The following is a 17,742-nucleotide window of genomic DNA, read 5'->3' as shown; positions in this document are numbered from 1 at the left end:
GATGCCTGAGCACACACCCAGCAGCAGTAAACAATACCAGGCAGGCTCCCACCGTTTGTGCAACCAAAAAAATTCAACATTGTACGCTCATAGCTGGGTTTAATTGGCCATTACTGACAGCAGAATGATAATAGCGTGCACTAAAAAACTAAAGCAAAATAGAGTTGTCATCATTGAGAGAGAGAAACAACAACAGAATCAAACCGTGAGAAAGGCAGTGTGCACTACCAAGCACAGTTACCACCGCGTGATGAAAATGCTGGTGTTGGTATAGTTAGTAACATGCTGGAACATGTTGGTATGTCACATCGGCACCGGGTCAACCAGTCAATCGTGCAGTAAGAGAGCAAGACCATTTTGAAACAAATGAAGGGTATTTTTTTTAAGTTGCTTTGAGAACTATTATTTTATTATCAAAATCCTATAGGAGCATGTTTGTTTGCGTGTGTGTGTTGTTGAATTTGATTGCCTCAATGTCACAATGCCTTGGATGTATTTACTTGAAGGCCAAATCCTTCCCTTATTCCATTACTAAGAGTTGTGCATTTGAAATGCATGTACCCTGACTTTGATTGATTGCACCTCACGCAGGTAGGTCTACCCACCGGACAGAATGCCAGATAGTCCGAGATTGATATGTGTGCCACTCTAATTTAGGGTGAGTGACAGAGAGGGAAAACGCTGCATGATAAGCATGCATTGTAAAGTCTGCCTTGATGACAGATTCAGGACAAAATATTGGCCAGTCGGCAAGGAGGAGAATGCTGAGCCAGGGTGAGAGAGAAAATTAGTGATGCAATAAACGTGGCGTTTTTTATTTTTAGAATATAAAGTCATCAAGCGATCTGTTACAGGGGGATAAGCAGAAGCTGAGCTTCCTTGGCCCCCAATGTTTCAATTTAAAAAGGTTTTTGAAATATATAACACTATAATAGTTCCACGGAGGAAAACTTTCGCAGACAATGTTTATGTGCCGAAGAGGATAATCAATCTGTATTTGCGGCGGTAACCAAAAAAACAGACATGATCTATAAGTGCTGAAAATAGTCCAACTGCCGCTTTAACAACCGATCCTCCCCAGCCCACTGCCTTGGCGCTTTAAGGGAGAATAATACACAAGCCTTTGCCGCCAAAGATCAGTTCAACCAATGGATCGATTTGTTGTTAAATTACAATTTGGACCAAATCAAGAGTAATGAGTTTAAGTGCGGTGGGCTCATTTTTCAGCAGCGCAGCCCGAACCTAATGCATCTATCTACCTGGGGAGCGTTAGCAGCATTACCGCACGCACCATTTTCCTCATTATCCTGCTCAGGCTACAGGGCGAGGAGAGGAGGGCGGGGGGGGGAAGAACTCTGTGACGTGCCCCTCGGATAGAAATCAATAGAACCTGCAGCCGCAGATGCGGTGCACAATTTCGTTCTTTCGCTTTCACTACTAGGCCACCTAGATGTGTTACTGCTGTGCCCTGTCTCTGCCTTCTGGAGCCGTTTGAGTGGCCATCGTGGCTATGGAATATAAAAATCTATGACTGCAGTCCATTAACCACTCACCATCTCTAACCATTTCTCGATTGAATCCAACATTTTTTGGACTCGAGTAGAAGAGTCAAAAAATGCTTTCAGAATCTTTGCCATGATGACAACAGAGTTGTCCGGCTTGCTTGAAGGCCAGCTTCTATCATGTATTCTGAAAGAAATTCCTATCTGTTAGCCTGAAATATTTCTTCAATTGCAGAATACTTAACACACTAAAATAACATAACAGACGCTTTTTCCTAAACGTCGACAAAGTAGTCCTAATTATTAGAAAAAACTATTTCCAGCTACTATGTGCTCCTTGCAGGCGACGTGATGTTGACAATGGCCTGCCTGAGCTGTCTTTAAGGAGACCATTATCTGACCCAAGCCCAACAGCAAGAGCCTGGCAGCAGCAGATGTGCTAAAGAGCACACCACTCACTCTTATGTGTATTGTGGGCGGGGGTGATTCCACCAGGATAATCACAATGGCTTAAGGTCTTCAAAACCTTAATCCAAGGATTGACAATAAACAGGGAAAAGTACTAGTGCATCTTTCAGGCATGCAATAGCTGCTCTAAACTCTTGCATCCTTGAAGTCGTTGGAATGCAATGGAATTGAGAAACAGCAATGCGAATAAACCTCGGTCTCAGCTCATTTTCTACAGTTGTAGGAATTAGAGTCGTACGTCCAGAACAACCAGGGCTCACACACAGTTTTTTGCTGCTCAGGGAAATTCTATTTATGGCTCATACAGTCTTCTAATGATGAGCAAATCCTGATTTGAGGAGCACTGTTCTTTTGCTTCAGTTACAAAAAAAGTGTACTAACACTTCCCCAAAGCAGAAAGCAAAAAGTAAAGCTCAGCTCTAGGAACAGTAGGAGGAAGGCGAGGCAGGAACATGGCCTTTATATAATGGATAGGATGAGGAAAATGGGAAAAGACAACTTCTATAGGCTGGCATATATTGATTCACAAATAATTTAGCTATCGCCCTCTGTTAAAATATAAAGTCAAAACTACAAGGAATGAAGCATGATTTACTACCAGACTTAAAGATTAAACATTTGTCATTTCCATTCGTCATTTGACGAAAACACTACACTTATGGTGAGATGGAAGAATAAAGCCAAAAAGTATTCTACTGATGCAGAGCCACCAGGGATATCTGTAGCCATCTATATTCGAATAAACAATAAATTGTACAACTTATAGATCATACAGGTGTTTTCCTCCATCCACCACTAAATATCCTGTTTGTGGTTGGATTAGATATTGTACTTCTCGTAACATTACTCTCGGAACAAAATGTGCGCAGTCAAATCTGCCCCACTACTAAAAATAATGAAACTATGAACATGTAAGGCTATCATATGGATGAATAGTTGGTTATTATCTGAGTCTGTAGCTCGGGAATCACCAGGAACAGCATTTTCATAAATCCATTGTCAGTGTTAAGCTAGGCTTCTTACAATGAGAGGTACACTCTTATCTCATAGATTCTGGGTGCAATGTTTAACTCACATCTGAATGCAGTTCTGACCACTATCATTCTGTGTTTCCATAAAAAAAAGCTATTACACAGTATATTGTCTACGTGTGTGTGTTTGTGTGTGTCTGTGTTTGTCAGCTAGTCTCAGAATGCGTGTATCTCCCTTTGGCTCTGGGAGGAATCTCCTTTGAGAGGTCTTCGGCGTCAAAGAATTTCACAAACACCCTGTGACAGTCGGCAGCGGATGTATTTAAACAAGGCAGAAAATCCTGTGGGAAGACCCCCCTAATCTTTTGATCCTTATATCTGTCTTTGGACTGGGAGACGGCACTATACCATTAATCGGCTGTTCTCTGCGTAGAGCTGGAGGCTCCGAGACAGAATGACACCTTCAGAGAACAGCTGGGGTCACATGACACAACGATAGACACGCCAAAGAGAAAGTAACCAATCACATTGATACATGCATTATCCCTAACCAATCACATTAATGCATGCATGAATTAAGCCTATGAATGAAATACTAATTATGGCAGTGTGCTGTAATGAAGCAAATGTCAACGAAAATCCATGCAATGATATAATTCAAAAGAAAAACCCATGGAAATAAGCAATAACGTGAATCCGAGGGGGAAATGTCAGTAGTGAAGAAATAAATCGGACGATCGAAAAATAAACGCATATTAATAAATAAACCTAGACACAAACACAGTCAATCTCCAACGACTGGAGATATATAGGGTCACCAATTAGCCTGCCCAGCGTATCTGCGGGGAGTCAGAACACAGAGCAGAACCAGTACAAACAAAGGCAGGGAACTCAGCCTCCCCACAGGGGGAACACGATACGGGAGTGGACCCAGCACTGTGGAGCTGTACAGCGGCAGAAACACAAAACTATTGATATTCAACAACACAAACTTCCTTTTTTTATTAAATGGAAATATCGGTTTTCCCGATGAAACCAACCTAGACTTAGAAATGTAACAAGGAGGTAATAATGACGTGGCAGCATATTGAACCAGAGAAATGAAAGAAACCATCTAGTATGTGTACGATTACATAGAGCACTATAGAGCTCAAGCCCTAGCAGTCAGACAGCATCAAGGGCAAACTGGATCAGAGCAAGGAGGGCATGTTCATTAGGTCTTTACCCAGCAGTGCAACATTAGAATGCATGTATCCATAGCCAAAGGTTGACACTGGTAAACACAGTTCGATTGATTTATTTTTAGAATCGTCGGGTTATGTGATAGTGAGGCTATTTGTGTGCCCCAATTTCCATGTCTTGCTTCATATACGGAACCAAAGACTAAAGGTGTTGACAGAGCAAAAGCATTGAGCAATAAAACTGTCAAGACTACATCACAATCATACAGTCAGGCTGTGCTTACCCAATGCTACTACAATTTCCATTTAACAAAAGCAACTGAAAAAACACAACAAAGGGCTACTACTTTGAGCAGAGTATAATATACCAGTAAAAGAGAAGTAAAAGTAAGTTGTATATAGTGTGCAAAAGCACATCAACGTCAACCACCACTTACAGAAAAGTGTGATATTCTAGCCAATACCTTTCAATTACTCAACTATCCATGATTTAATTGTAATAAATGTGGAATTGATCGTATTCTTGAAAATAATATCGTTTTCTCATGTTCAATGGGAGTGGCGTGAGTGGATATAATGCACATAAAATGTAATAAGTAAAGAGCTTTGAAAGAGCAGATGTTTTTGCAAGTATCAACGCTTAGAAGTAGGACCCTCTGGACTCAATAGCAGCATCGATAAGCTTGGACCTTATTGATTTATCGGAATTTGAGAATATGGAACCTCCATCCCTATTTCACTATCTTCCTTTTTCCCGGGCAAAACCGTACCGGTTAGAATATAATAAAAGCCTGCCCACAGGCCCAGATTCTACCACATGGAGTCGGGGAAGCTCAAGGCAGACGATAACTGTTCATATATATGCATTTAAATCAATTTGTGGCATGTGAAATCCTGCACATAGTACCTTAAATGTTATATACCTCTTGAAGATGAACAATAAAATACATTTTCAAGTGGTTATCAGCTGACAAAGTAAAAGGTGGATTACCTTTCGTCTAGCCACGTTCAAGTCTTGGTGAACGTTTCTCCACACATGTACATTGACCTCAATACAGTAGTGTGGCAACTAAGCGTGAAGGAATATAGCCTAGCACGTATGCACTGTAACTAAAAGACTGGAGAATGGAAATAGGGCATGGTAACAACGGTATCGTCCCATAAGTGTAAGCTACACACAAATGAATCATATATTGTGAATAGAAAAACACTATAATGTTGCTCTAGTTTTGCCTCCACATAAATATTGCCTCTGCATAAATATTTAATTTCAAAATGATAAATGGAGGAGTTGTGCAGTGCATTTATGTTTTTTTACTAATGAAAAAAGAACTTATCCTGCTGAACAGAACAGTGCATTTAAATAATTGTTTTAACCAGACAGTGCGATCCGCAAGTGTGTGTGTGTGTGTGTGTGTGTGTGTGTGTGTGTGTGTCTACAATGTACCAGCTTGTGTTTGTTTGGTGGAAGTTGAAGGTTCTGGTGGCAAATCCTGTAATCCTTTCATTTGATCAAATGCATAATACAGCAGATTTGAAATTATTTAATGGAAAGGTAAATGCCAAAGTAGTGGGGAAATTGCGTCATTGATCTACATTTTGCATTTGATAATTACAGGGGTAGTATTGGTATTTGTAAGGTCAGAAATGTCTCTGATTTTCAATACAAATCCAATATGGAAAACTTCCAAATTGTGAGGGACCGGCGTGGTCGCCCCATCTGGGATACGGGCAACTGGGTATCGCGAGTGTGGGCAAAAATGAGGGCAATGGACTGACGACTAAGAAAAGTGAAGTTTTAATCTCTCCAAACATTCACAAAAATAGAGCAACATTCAAAATGAAAAGGAAACGACTGCATCAGTCAGCAAACCAAACTAAGATAACATAAAATAGCATACCATAACATACGTTTCTCGTACTGGCCTCACTCCAAGCCAGCACCACCTTCCGCCCCAAACACCAAATGAAAAGGCCCTTAAATAGGGAAATGGTAATTGGACCAATCACGGCCATATGGGCCAGACCATTAGCTGGGGGAACATTTACCTAAAGCTAACAATCCAACATAACTGAACAGAAAGTACATTGTGTGAATACTAAATAAACATGATACTAAACAAACAATCACCAAATACATGCTGTCTCCTTTAAAAAAAACTAAGCCAGCTAAGCTACATGAACTTTGTAGTAATTTTGTCATTTTTCTGCACACCCTGTGCAGAACCTAAAGATATTTACAAAACAGCCGTTTCTATCAACACCCCCCTGGGCTATTCCCTGATACTTTGATCCTAAGCTCCCTTAGCATACTGCCCCCTACCGGGACGGAAGACCAATTCTATACCAGCCCAATCTAATATATACACACACAATATAATAATAATAATAATAATTCCTCTAATGCGGGACAGTGAGAAGGGGGAGGATTTCACCTTCTCACACAAATCCATAGCCTTTTATACGTAATAGCATACCCTCCCCGCACCCTATGCCCCAATTTTAGTCTTATAATATGGGTCACTATTTTAAAGAACGTGCCTGATCATAAATTCAAATGGATAGCATGTCCAAACAGACATTAGTTTGTCCTCCACTCAGCCAATAGCAGGGTGTTAACAAATCGAGAGACAACGTCATCTAGTGTCAGCGTTCGCCTCCTTAACACAGCAAGACATGGCCAGCTACTTATATAATCTGATTACAGAATCAATCAATACCGCAGCATCGCCGTCAGAATCTGACGTTGTTGTTGGAGGTGCTGACGTTCACGGTGCACTGGGCTGTTTTAAACAACCACACCATCTTGCTAGCGTCATATATTATCTATAGGGTAGGGAATATAGGCTGGGTTTTACACCCTGGGTATGTCTGTGAATGCCTCAAGCTGTTGCTATATTTTGCCACAAAAGAAGGAAGGATGGAACAGTATATGAATGTTATCATTATTCTGTTTGCTGCATGCTTAAACCGCAAGAGGATGTTACGCATCAAGGCATTTGCAGCGCTTTGGTGCGCCTATGTATGAGGGACTGTTTAAAAAGCAATATCGTCTATTGGCAGACATCTGTGCGTATTGTACAGCCTTTGACTTGGTTACGTTGGGGACGATTGTGTGAGGTGTGTGTGGGAGGGCCAGGTAGGGCTTGAGTGGAACCCCCTCGCATTCTTTTTAATTAGCTTCACGATTCATGGTTCCGTTAACCCTATTAGCCAACCCTACTGGGATGTCCTCTCCACATTGTGTATGTCAGAGAGAGGAAAAAAGATAATTAGAATGAAGAAATGCAGGAACAAAAAAAATTCCCTAGCAGTGTTACCTATGGAGAATTTGTCATTACAGGGAGGAAGACTAACTGGACTAACTGGTGTAGATAAGAAGAACATTGCGCCTGTTTAATGTCAACTCTATTCATACCTTGAAGAGTAATAGTATTGCATTAAGTTAAGGGATACAGAACCTATCAATCCGGAAGCCTTTATCTATGATCAAACCTAAACACCACAAAAGCACAAGCAGCATTAAAAGGTGTTTTCCTCACCTTTTAATGAAAACAATGCATTTTATAAAGACTTGTGTTTAAGTCGTAGGAGGACACCATTGGCAAATTATGTAGCGTTAATCTTACATCCAGGCTTTTTGGAAAAACAATATACCCAGGGTTCCCATTATAAAGATAAGTCGACCACTGAAATCTATTTCCCACCCATTAGTTCAGCTGTTGATTTCTGTTAGGTTTTTCATTAGCAGCTCAACCAAGAAAGCGCAAAAGACCAAAAAAAAGAACACAGAAAACATTACAAAATGCTACCTGACATTAGAAAGGATTAAGCTTACAGGTGATAACGATAACTTTGTACCCAACAGCTGATGAGCCATCCCGTTCCTGTGGGCTAACACAGACATTGAGGCAATAACAGCTCAGTAAAATGGGGCCTATTCTGAAGGGATGAAAAAAAGGAGGAAACCACACTAATTTCCTCGTGCCTTTGTGCATCAATAACCGCAACGCAACGGCCGGATGCAATATTATCGCTGGTTACATCGGCACGCAATTCAACTGGGATTTGTAACGCAGCAAGACACAATAAGGCAGATCATTAAATTAGAGCCTCTGGAATCCTCTATTAATGTAATGATGCCTTATTGTGCGAAGCATCTGACTGTCGTTTTCAATGCTTTACACGCGTCTAGGATTGGGGAGTGGGGGGGGGTGGGGGGGGGCATGACAACCTATTGAATCCTGATGGGGTTTATACATTCAGCATTCTGGTCGAGATGAACATATTAATTGCATTCTCTTGAAAGGATTTTTTTAATATGTTGAGCTAGAATTTGACACTGTGTGTTAAGTGTTAGTTTGTGTTCGCATCTCATTTCATAGGATTTGTCTGATGAATGTGCCAGCTCATCTGCGAATTGGGAGTTCAATTTTTTTTTTGTGACTGATAATGGATTGATAATAGCTTGTGCAAATCAGGCTTGTTTAGGGATAAGTGTCTCTTTTAATGGCCATATGATCTTGATTATATGGTGATTGGATGCTAGCAGCGAATGCCTAATGTTATCGCTGAACCCAGTTCCAAAATATGAGTGGATAAGGTCACCCACTGCAGGCATTACACATGTCAGGTCAATGTATCCTTATCCCTGTGATGTTTTAACGAGCAGTGTCAGATACAATTCTTTCAGTGTCAGATGACTATGATAACTAGTAATGTCAGATAACGGTTTGTACCTGTACATTTCTGGATAGTACACTGGCATGGAATCATAAAAACGACAGGGATGAGTGAAAACAAGCTGCTACTTGTGTTTGAATGATGGGAACAAGGTATAAGATAAACAAAGCTGTGTTGACACAAACACATGTTGACATAACATGAGCATGGCTTTGTATGGGAGCCTGAGGCCCCGTCCACACGAAGCCGAAACAGGCGAAACCGTTACGGTTTCGATCTATCCGGTTTTGCAGTATCTCCGTAAAGACGTAGCCAAGCGAAACCGGGTAGATCTGTAGAAACGCTGTAGTACACATTCCAGGCCCATAAGGAGCGCTGCTTCTGCTACAGAAATCCTTGTTGTTGTGAGTTCTGAGACTCCGCGGGCTTAACAGTCATTGGCTAGAGGGTCGAGGGGTGGGGCGATGGTTTACGGTTTCAGGCGTCCACACGAATCCAAAACGAAACCGGGTAGATTTGAAACCACCTCCGAGGGAAGTTTGCGGTTTCGGTCAGCGGATTCGCCGGCTTCGTGTGGACGGAAGGCTGAACCGTACAAGACCTTTGCGGTTTCGCCATGAAATCGGCTTCGTGTGGACGGGGCCTGAGTGCAACAAACAGAACCGTCACATCTGAGAGAAGAAACTCAGAAACTGAAGTAGATCTGACGTTTTTTTGTTTGGTTTAAGTCAAACGAGTCATATGTCAAAACAAAGCAAAGTGTGTCCAATTAACATCCTTCAAATTAAACATTTCAGATGCATTCCTCTCCACACAGTGTTTCAAATGCAATTCGTAATCAATGCCTGTGCGAACATTCACAGATCAAACAGACACAAGTGTACACAAGGGTTTCAAGATAATCTTAGGCTTGTGTATTAATTGTCTATCACTGCTTTCATCGTTAGACAGACCTGCCAGCTGTCAAATCCCCATGGTGTGAGATAGTATGTTGAAAAGCTAGTTCAGTTGCAAAAGCAAGGTATTTTATGAAAGAAAGAGTATGTTCTGCAAGTGCAACTCTATGTTTCATTAACTCTGCATAGCAGTATAGTCATTTGCAATACAAAGAATAACAACACATTGAAAACAGAAGTAAACCACCTCCATAAAATATAAATAAGGTATTTTGAGGCGGTCCCTGATCCATTAGCTTACAGCCCTACCACCCACTGGCCCACTACTAAAAATAATGAAACTATGAACATGTAATGATATTATATGAATGAATGGTTGGTTATTATCTGAGTGTGTTGTTGAGGAGGCACCAGGAACAGCATTGTCATGGATCCACAGTTGGTATTAGACAAGGCTATTTACAATGAGAGGTTTCTGCTAAGTGTGATAGATGAAGGGTTCTACTATATGTTTAATAAGTCTTCTATTTGATTAAATGGTAGGCTCACACAAAACTGTAATCAAAAAACGATAATTTCTAAGTGGAAAATAACGTTTTAGCATTACCAGGCAAGATCCAAATCATTGCATTTATAGTCAACCGTCTTGAGTTAAGTGGATTAACAGAGAGACACTACGCATATAGCTGCGCCTCATTCAGTGGTAGTGGGAGTGTTGAATCACATGAATAGGAATCAATCTTCTCCACTCTTGGCTGATATTAATACATCTCTATAGGGCTAAATATTGAGTTATAATTTTCTAATATAATCAAATAGAAGTTTACATGGAATATTCAGTTGGAAGATGTGTAGGCCCACTTTCTGAAGGGGACTGTCAACATGACCATATTACATTTAAAATGCTAATAATGTGGTCTTCCTTATTATGCTTGATCATAGGTCAGGCTTTAGCTTTGGAGTTAGCCAACACCTGTATTGCTAATGAGGTCCTGCAGGAACGTCACTCAATGTGTTTTTGAATATCCACTTGTTTTGGGTTATTGTTGCGATAAAAGGAGGATGCTTTGAACAAGCATGCAGTAGCTAGTCTATTATTATTAGCATGGGGTTTAGCAGGTGTCAAGTGTTTCTGTAGATAAGTGGTGTGTGTGTGTGTGTGTGTGTGTGTGTGTGTGTGTGTGTGTGTGTGTGTGTGTGTGTGTGTGTGTGTGTGTGTGTGTGTGTGTGTGTGTGTGTGTGTGTGTGTGTGTGTGTGTGTGCGCGTTTATATGGGGGGAGAGGCGGGGGGAGCGATGCTCAAAGCTTGTATCTTCTAAACCGGATCCTTCACGTCTCTTACCTTCACTGCAGTCCTTGCCTTGGAACCCAGTCTGGGAGCAGTCACATGACGGCTCGTTGTCAATTAAACTGCAGACTCCGCCGTTTAGGCACATGTTTGCCGCACCGCAGAGGTCGGCCAGGACACCTTCGCTGTTGACCATCACCGACTCCGTTTTGTTGACCTTTATGTCAGTTATCCATCCAGCAAAGGGCGCCTGGTCCTTCACCACGGACGAGGTGAGACGCAACGCCACGGAACGTAACTCCGGTGGTATTCCACCCACGAACAAGTGGCTGAACACGGTCATATCCCGCCGTTTGGACTTCACCTCGACCCATTTGACCTCATTGTCCACCACCAGCGTCGTGTTTTTGAAGTTCCTCCGGATGGTCACCTCGTGCCACTCGCTGTCGTTGACCGCCGTGTCCGTGAGCACGGTGGCGGGCTCGGCGCAGAAGATAGAGAAGCGGAGGCTGAGTTTGCCGTTCTGTATGAGGAGTTCTAGAAAGTCACAGAAGCCCTCGTCGTCAAAGTACACGAGGAGGCCGTGGGAACTCTTGGTTTTCATGGTGAAACTCATCTCGCTCTCGCAGCACGCGTTCCACACCGGAAACCGAGCCCACTGGCCTTCTGCACCTGTGAACTCTAGACACGTCCCGATCTCTGCCAGGCAACACACCAGCAGGCAGCACCACACGACATGGGCCCCATGTCGCATGACCAGAACCATGGTGCAACCGGAACCACGGTGTCAGCTAGATATCTACTATAGTTGGATGCTGTTTTTATTTTTTATGATTTTTTTTTTAATTTTTTAAGGTTTTCTTCAACCCCAAAAAAATTGAAAGTGTGACTTCGAAGGTAGGGTTTGCTAATAGGCATGCGATAGACTGCCCACGTTGAAATTGTGGACTGAACCGATGCATTATAGAAGGAAACGACTAGCTAAAGGAAACGGGAGGGCCTATATTTGCATATCAGACCAAGCCAAGACTAATCTCCCGGAGCAAATATCATTACTTCACACTATGTAGGCCAAACGGCTCTCTTACACCCAGGATCGAACTATTTAAAGGTCCAGTCTGCCATAGCTATCAAGAGCAGAAGGATTCAGACATCCATCGGGCCGAACGCGCTCTAATATAGCCCTGTGTAATTATGGAGGAGATCCTTCAGTGACCGGTAGTCTGCGTGTCGCGGTTTCTGCGTTGAAATGACAGCTCTACTCTTCAGGTTCATTCCGATAATCTTCGGTCGGTCACCGGGAGCATTGCTTTTGGCTGCTTTTCAGTGAGTGTATTCCGAAGCAAAAAGGGGAAAATAAGCCATATGGGTGGAGGTGGAGCAACACCACCGTGTGATAAACTCAGCAGAACAAGCGCCGTCCCCGTCAGAACTGACCGCGATCCCAAGGGGGGCTGTGAGGAAGAAAGACAACAAAAAAGATCTTATCAGCTTCAAATTGAGTCCATGATTAACAACTAGGGGCACACAAACGTATATATATATCACGTATAAAGCACTGCATATGAGAGGGTGACTCATTGCATCACCGTAATTGAGTCCACTCCAGGCACAGGCGAGATGCGTGTCGCTCGTGCACATCGTGACCGGACTGATATGTATAAGTGAATGACGACTGACGTTTTATATTAAAGTCGATTGAACGCCTCGACTTTTTATGTTAACCTCGAAAAATGAAAACCTGCGCGGAAATTCACGGGAGAGTTTCACTCCTGATGGCAATCGTCCAGTAGATGATCCAAAACAGTGTTCGAGGGGAGATATGCTCATGTTGACAAACGACGCTTCACATTGCTTTAAGTTACAGGAGCTGTTGTTCTGTGAATGATCTTTTTCTTAGTAGCCTACATATATATCTTAAAAGGTGCGTCATTTTGCCCAAAATGTCCGTGAAGAGCAGCTTTGTCTCGCGGACCGAAATATCCTAGGACCCTCGCCCTTCCCAACACTTTAAACTTAATCTAACCAGGCCAGGATATTCTATAATTAAATCAACGCGATGTCTCCGACACACTTAACATGTCCATCAATGTCATGCTCTGTAAACAGCGTGTTTTGTGTTTTAAGAGGAGGAGAATTTTTTTTAAGAAAACTGCATCCAATATGGGCAGAAAAACCAGCGACACTTTATGATTACCTGCATAAATAATAGGTACGATATAAGACATCAGATAAAGTCTCCATTATGTGAGAAAAGGGCACAGTCCTTCGGCCATCACCAAATGTTAATCAATATCTTATCATCACAGGCAATGTTTCTATTTCTTTGGATGTGATTTTCTTTTTCCAAAACGGGACAGCAACTAAATTTCACTCCACAGAATGTTATCATTACATTTAAATGATACTGATACTCTGGCACGATTGAAGTGATGGTATACCAATAAAGCAAAATATGCAATGCAAAATTATTTGACATTAGTTTCACTGTTAGATACCTTTACCTTCACGGGAGACTGTCGCCTATAGGCTAAATAATTGTGGAAATATACCAACCAACGCAGGTTCGGTTTCTTTACACGTTAGTATTTATTTCCCGGGCTGCTTCACACACTTTGTCTGAAATCCTCTTATAAACCCTTCATCGCTGGGCTCTTTTCAAACCAAGCGGAGCTTCAGCACACAAAAAAGATAGGTACACTCTCCCCTCAAAGTCTCCCAAACCTCCAAAATACCAAAAGTGAAATTACCTTGAGAAGTCCCCCTGCGATCCGGAATATCCTAACAAACTTAAATTGAGGCAGCCGAAAAGCGGGGCAAAATCCGGGCTCATTGGGGAGAAGGTGCATCTGTTTCCCTGTTGAGCTTATCCAGCGACTGTCAGAAGCCAGAGACCCAACGTCACGTGTCCGCCTCTGATGCCTGCTGGGGAGGGGCGGGGCCGAATGCAGTATCTCCAACAGAATGTGTCTGCTTGATCATAATTCACGACATGCACCGTGTGACACAGTGTAGGAGATTTGGGATTAACATGCCTCTTTTCGTAATGACAAATCGCGATTTTATTTGCAAAGAGGGGGAGACATTGTGAACGGTGCACGCAGGTGAGCTGTCATGCAAAAAGGAGATTGGTGAGGAGGACTCCGTGTGTTACCGGGAATGGTCGGCGTTGATTTGAAGAATCGGACAAAGATGTGTTTTAATCTGCCGCGTGAAGAACGACACACTTTCCGTCCCTCACGCGCCTCTCATTCCGCCACACCAACGAATTGCGCGACGTGCACGTGCAACAACTTTGGCGCCTATCACACCAATTAGAGCAATATGCAAGAAAAGCCTACGTCCAATGTCCAACACTGTAGCCATGTGTTTCATTCAAAGTCGAACATCGATCACTAGGCGAGTTATCGATTTAGGTATCTATTTTTTTCTACTATTTATCTGCCCATAGTAACAAGAAAAAGAATGGCCACCTATCACCCGTCCCCTGTTGGCAGCATCCACACACCAATCCAATTTAGAATAGCCTACTGCTAGAAGTTCCCTTCCTGTGGTTAATTGCCTCAACGGCACATGGAAGAGACTTTGGCATGGCATGTATCACAGGCTCCTATAAGTGAACCAGAGCTGTGAAGAAACATGGCCGCCACCCAACATGGGTTGTGATGAAGCGACGTGGCTTTCAAACGAGAACCGCCTGGCAAGCAGTTAACTTACTCTCATTAAATGAGATATGTCACAAATTCACGGTACTAACTCATAAAATGAACACGAAATGTCATCACAGATTAAGGAAACATGCTGTGACGGAATACTGGCTTCTCCGTCAAAAATGCTACAAACCGTGTGTTCTTTTTTTTAAATTTCCGTTCCGGGTCGGAACTTGTTTTAGCTGCTATGTTATGATTCACTGTTCTCAAAGTACCCATGGTTGCTATGAAACAAATCGCAAACAAACCCAGCGTGCTGCAGCCAAGTAAGCAGGCAAATTAACTGGATCAGATGAGATTGTACTAGATTCCACCTGACCTAAAAAGCTGCATCATCTTATGAAATATCTCCATGACCAGAGACATGTTGGAAGAAAGGTCAATCTTTGAGTCACATTCAAAAGATTGGGACCGCATAGATCACAGATGAGGATGCCACATGAGCTGGTTTATCTTTTTTTTTTACAATAAATAATTGCAAATGTATAAATAGCTTATCAACTTTCAGTGTAGGAAAATGCAACAACTCTGCTTGTCTCATAAAATATCGTCATAAAAGATCGTCATTTCCGTTCAGTGTCCCCAACCTGGCAACCAGCGTAAGCTTCATGCCTGGGGCGGGGGGGGACATCTCTCTAATATTGTGATAAAAAAAAAAAAACTGCAATCTGTTTACTTAACCAAACTCTACTTCAAAAATGCTAAAAGTGTAAAAACACTGTTGTTTACTTGGTATGTTTTTACCTTTAGGATGTGTTCTAGTATAGCTATAAACTAACTCAATGGGTAATCCATCAGGGATCATTGGTCTGGCTATACGTCGCCAGGGATGGCCTCCACAGGCAGATTAATCAGTATTAGGGGAGATACTGCCAACCATCTTTGACGTGACCCGAGATGGTGCAATGATGACACAACTGGTGTCGCGTATGTAATTCTATACCGGTAATTTATTCAGTAAATGTGTTAATTGATGTCTGTTGCCTAACAAGCACGCGTTGGTCTTTGTAGCTGCATTGCCTGCACATCGCCCTGCTTGTTTACCGATTCCTGAGACTGTCAAGACAAACCCAGTGTACGGTAACGACACGCACGACAGATGGATGGGGCTTGCAGAGGTTCATCCGTATGACAGATATCCGAAATCCATTATAGTCAACGGTGTATCATTATGTAAAGAGTGTCATAAAAATGTGGATTGATTGTAAGTGGATTTCCAGGGAGTTTTTTTTTTTATAGAGCCACACTATGTTTTCACACCAATAAGCATTTTGTCTGTGAACACCAAGAGTTTTTTTCTTTTATGTATTCTTGCAACGACAGTGTAAAGGAAGTACTTACAAATTACATTATCGAACAGAAGTCGAATGCATTATGTATAGAAGAGATCTACTCAACTGAAAAGACTTGTATTATACTTGTTCAGCCCTTTACAGTCTACTGCATGTCTGTGTGTCTGTGTGTCTGTGTGTGTGTGTGTGTGTTTTTAACGGTGAAGCAAAGACCCAGCCTATCGCAGCAATTGTTGAGCGGGGACAGAGTGAAGAGGGGGATTCGACTGCATTGGTGCTTCTGAATGGTTTCTTCATAATGTCATGATCTCCTCAGAACAGCGCCTTCACCCAGCGGCTGAGACCACTCCCTGTCCCTGCTGGGAGTTGCTGTATCCCCCAGATTAAAGCTGATTGAATTTTGGAAATCTCTCATTACGGTTATTAGATTAGAGGGGGGGAGGGGGGCGGGGGAGCAGTGCTGGCCACATATCCAGCATGAAAGACTCCTCTGATTGTATTGACTTGTACATAATGATCCTATTGAAGACGCATAAGGCAAGCATTAGCAACATAGCCCACCTGTTCGAAATCGCAGAAGTCCGTGCATACAAGTAGGCAGCCTGGAACAAATTGCCTTGGCCAACATTGACGACATTTACGATCCAGGCATTATCCACGCGTATTGATTTTCCTACCTTTAAATGTCCCCCATTCCATTCCATATTATTCTCAAAACATGGAATACAACACATGGTTGTGATGGGATTAAACTTTTGCTCGAAAGCCTTCCCCCCTTCACAATTGGTTTACGCAGTAATCTGTTGTCTGTAAACCTTCAAAGCAGCAATGCTCCTCATTGTTCTCCTTTAACGATCAATATCCGGTCCAGAGAACGAGCCATAGGTCTTTGGTCAATTTCCAGTTTGAAGTGGTAGTTGCCATTTTCTAAACCTGCTCATCTTTCCTTCCCTTCAACCTCTTTTTTGTCCACAAACAATACAGACAGACAGCCTTTTACTCCTATCTTACACATGTAAGGCCTATGAAGTGAATGATGCTTCACCAAAGTAAGAAGTGCTACATTACGATCATGTGCGTGTAGGAATCACCACTGCGGCCCTGTTGATGACATTCCCGGCGTTCCTCTGACACAGCCTATCGACACTCTGTTTCTAGCCGGGCTCAATGCGGGTGAGAGGTCCCGCGGTGTAATGGCGGTCTAGTGGCCATGCACCGCTGAGTGTGTGCAGAGCACGGCTTTACAAACACCGCCGTGTGTATCCATCAATCTCTCGCTCCATCGACGGAATTTCCTGGAGGACTTGGTCCCCCCCTTGACCCTCCTTTTACCTTCAACCATCGGGGTGAGCTAGACAACATTGCATTGGTAGTAGCCCCTGCCCCCTCATCCGCCATCGAGAGAGTGAGCCGGTCTCAACGCGAGGGAGGAGGAAAAGACTATTGGCTGGAACGTCACAGGAGATGCTGTGTGTGGGTCTGACTGCACCCACATTCAAATACATGAAAGATTGATTCCCCTCTTTCCCTGCTCCCTTTTTTCCCCCCCACACATCCATATTATCTGCATTGTGTGTGTGTGTGTGTGTGTGTGTGTGTGTGTGTGTGTGTGTGTGATGATATTTTGCATTCTCCTTACTGGTTCAAAATGATACAACCATTGTGCGTGTGCTTGTGTATTAATGAGTGTGTGTGTGTGTGTGTGTGTGTGTCCGTATGTGCGTGCATGTGTGTGTTTCCAAGTAAGTAAC

The 17,742-nt window shown here is 42.6% G+C and overlaps 1 protein-coding gene across 1 annotated transcript in view; it reads right to left on the bottom strand.

Annotated features, from left to right (window-relative positions):
* nrxn1a (neurexin 1a) overlaps positions 1-13,899 on the bottom strand; it is a 175,429-nt gene extending 161,530 nt beyond the window's left edge. Inside the window, exons 1-2 of the mRNA XM_060073818.1 lie at positions 13,740-13,899; positions 11,044-12,443 (exon numbers count right to left, since the gene is read on the bottom strand). Of these exons, the coding sequence (XP_059929801.1) occupies positions 11,044-11,755 (712 nt within the window). The 5' untranslated portion in view covers positions 11,756-12,443; positions 13,740-13,899. The remainder of the gene's footprint in view (positions 1-11,043; positions 12,444-13,739) is intronic.
* Between the last annotated feature and the right edge of the window lie 3,843 nt (positions 13,900-17,742).

The sequence above is a fragment of the Gadus macrocephalus genome, chromosome 15 (genome assembly GCF_031168955.1).
Source record: "Gadus macrocephalus chromosome 15, ASM3116895v1".
Classification (NCBI taxonomy): domain Eukaryota; kingdom Metazoa; phylum Chordata; class Actinopteri; order Gadiformes; family Gadidae; genus Gadus; species Gadus macrocephalus.
Note: the sequence above shows the minus strand (reverse complement) of the source record. Positions and strands in the feature narration are given on the sequence as shown.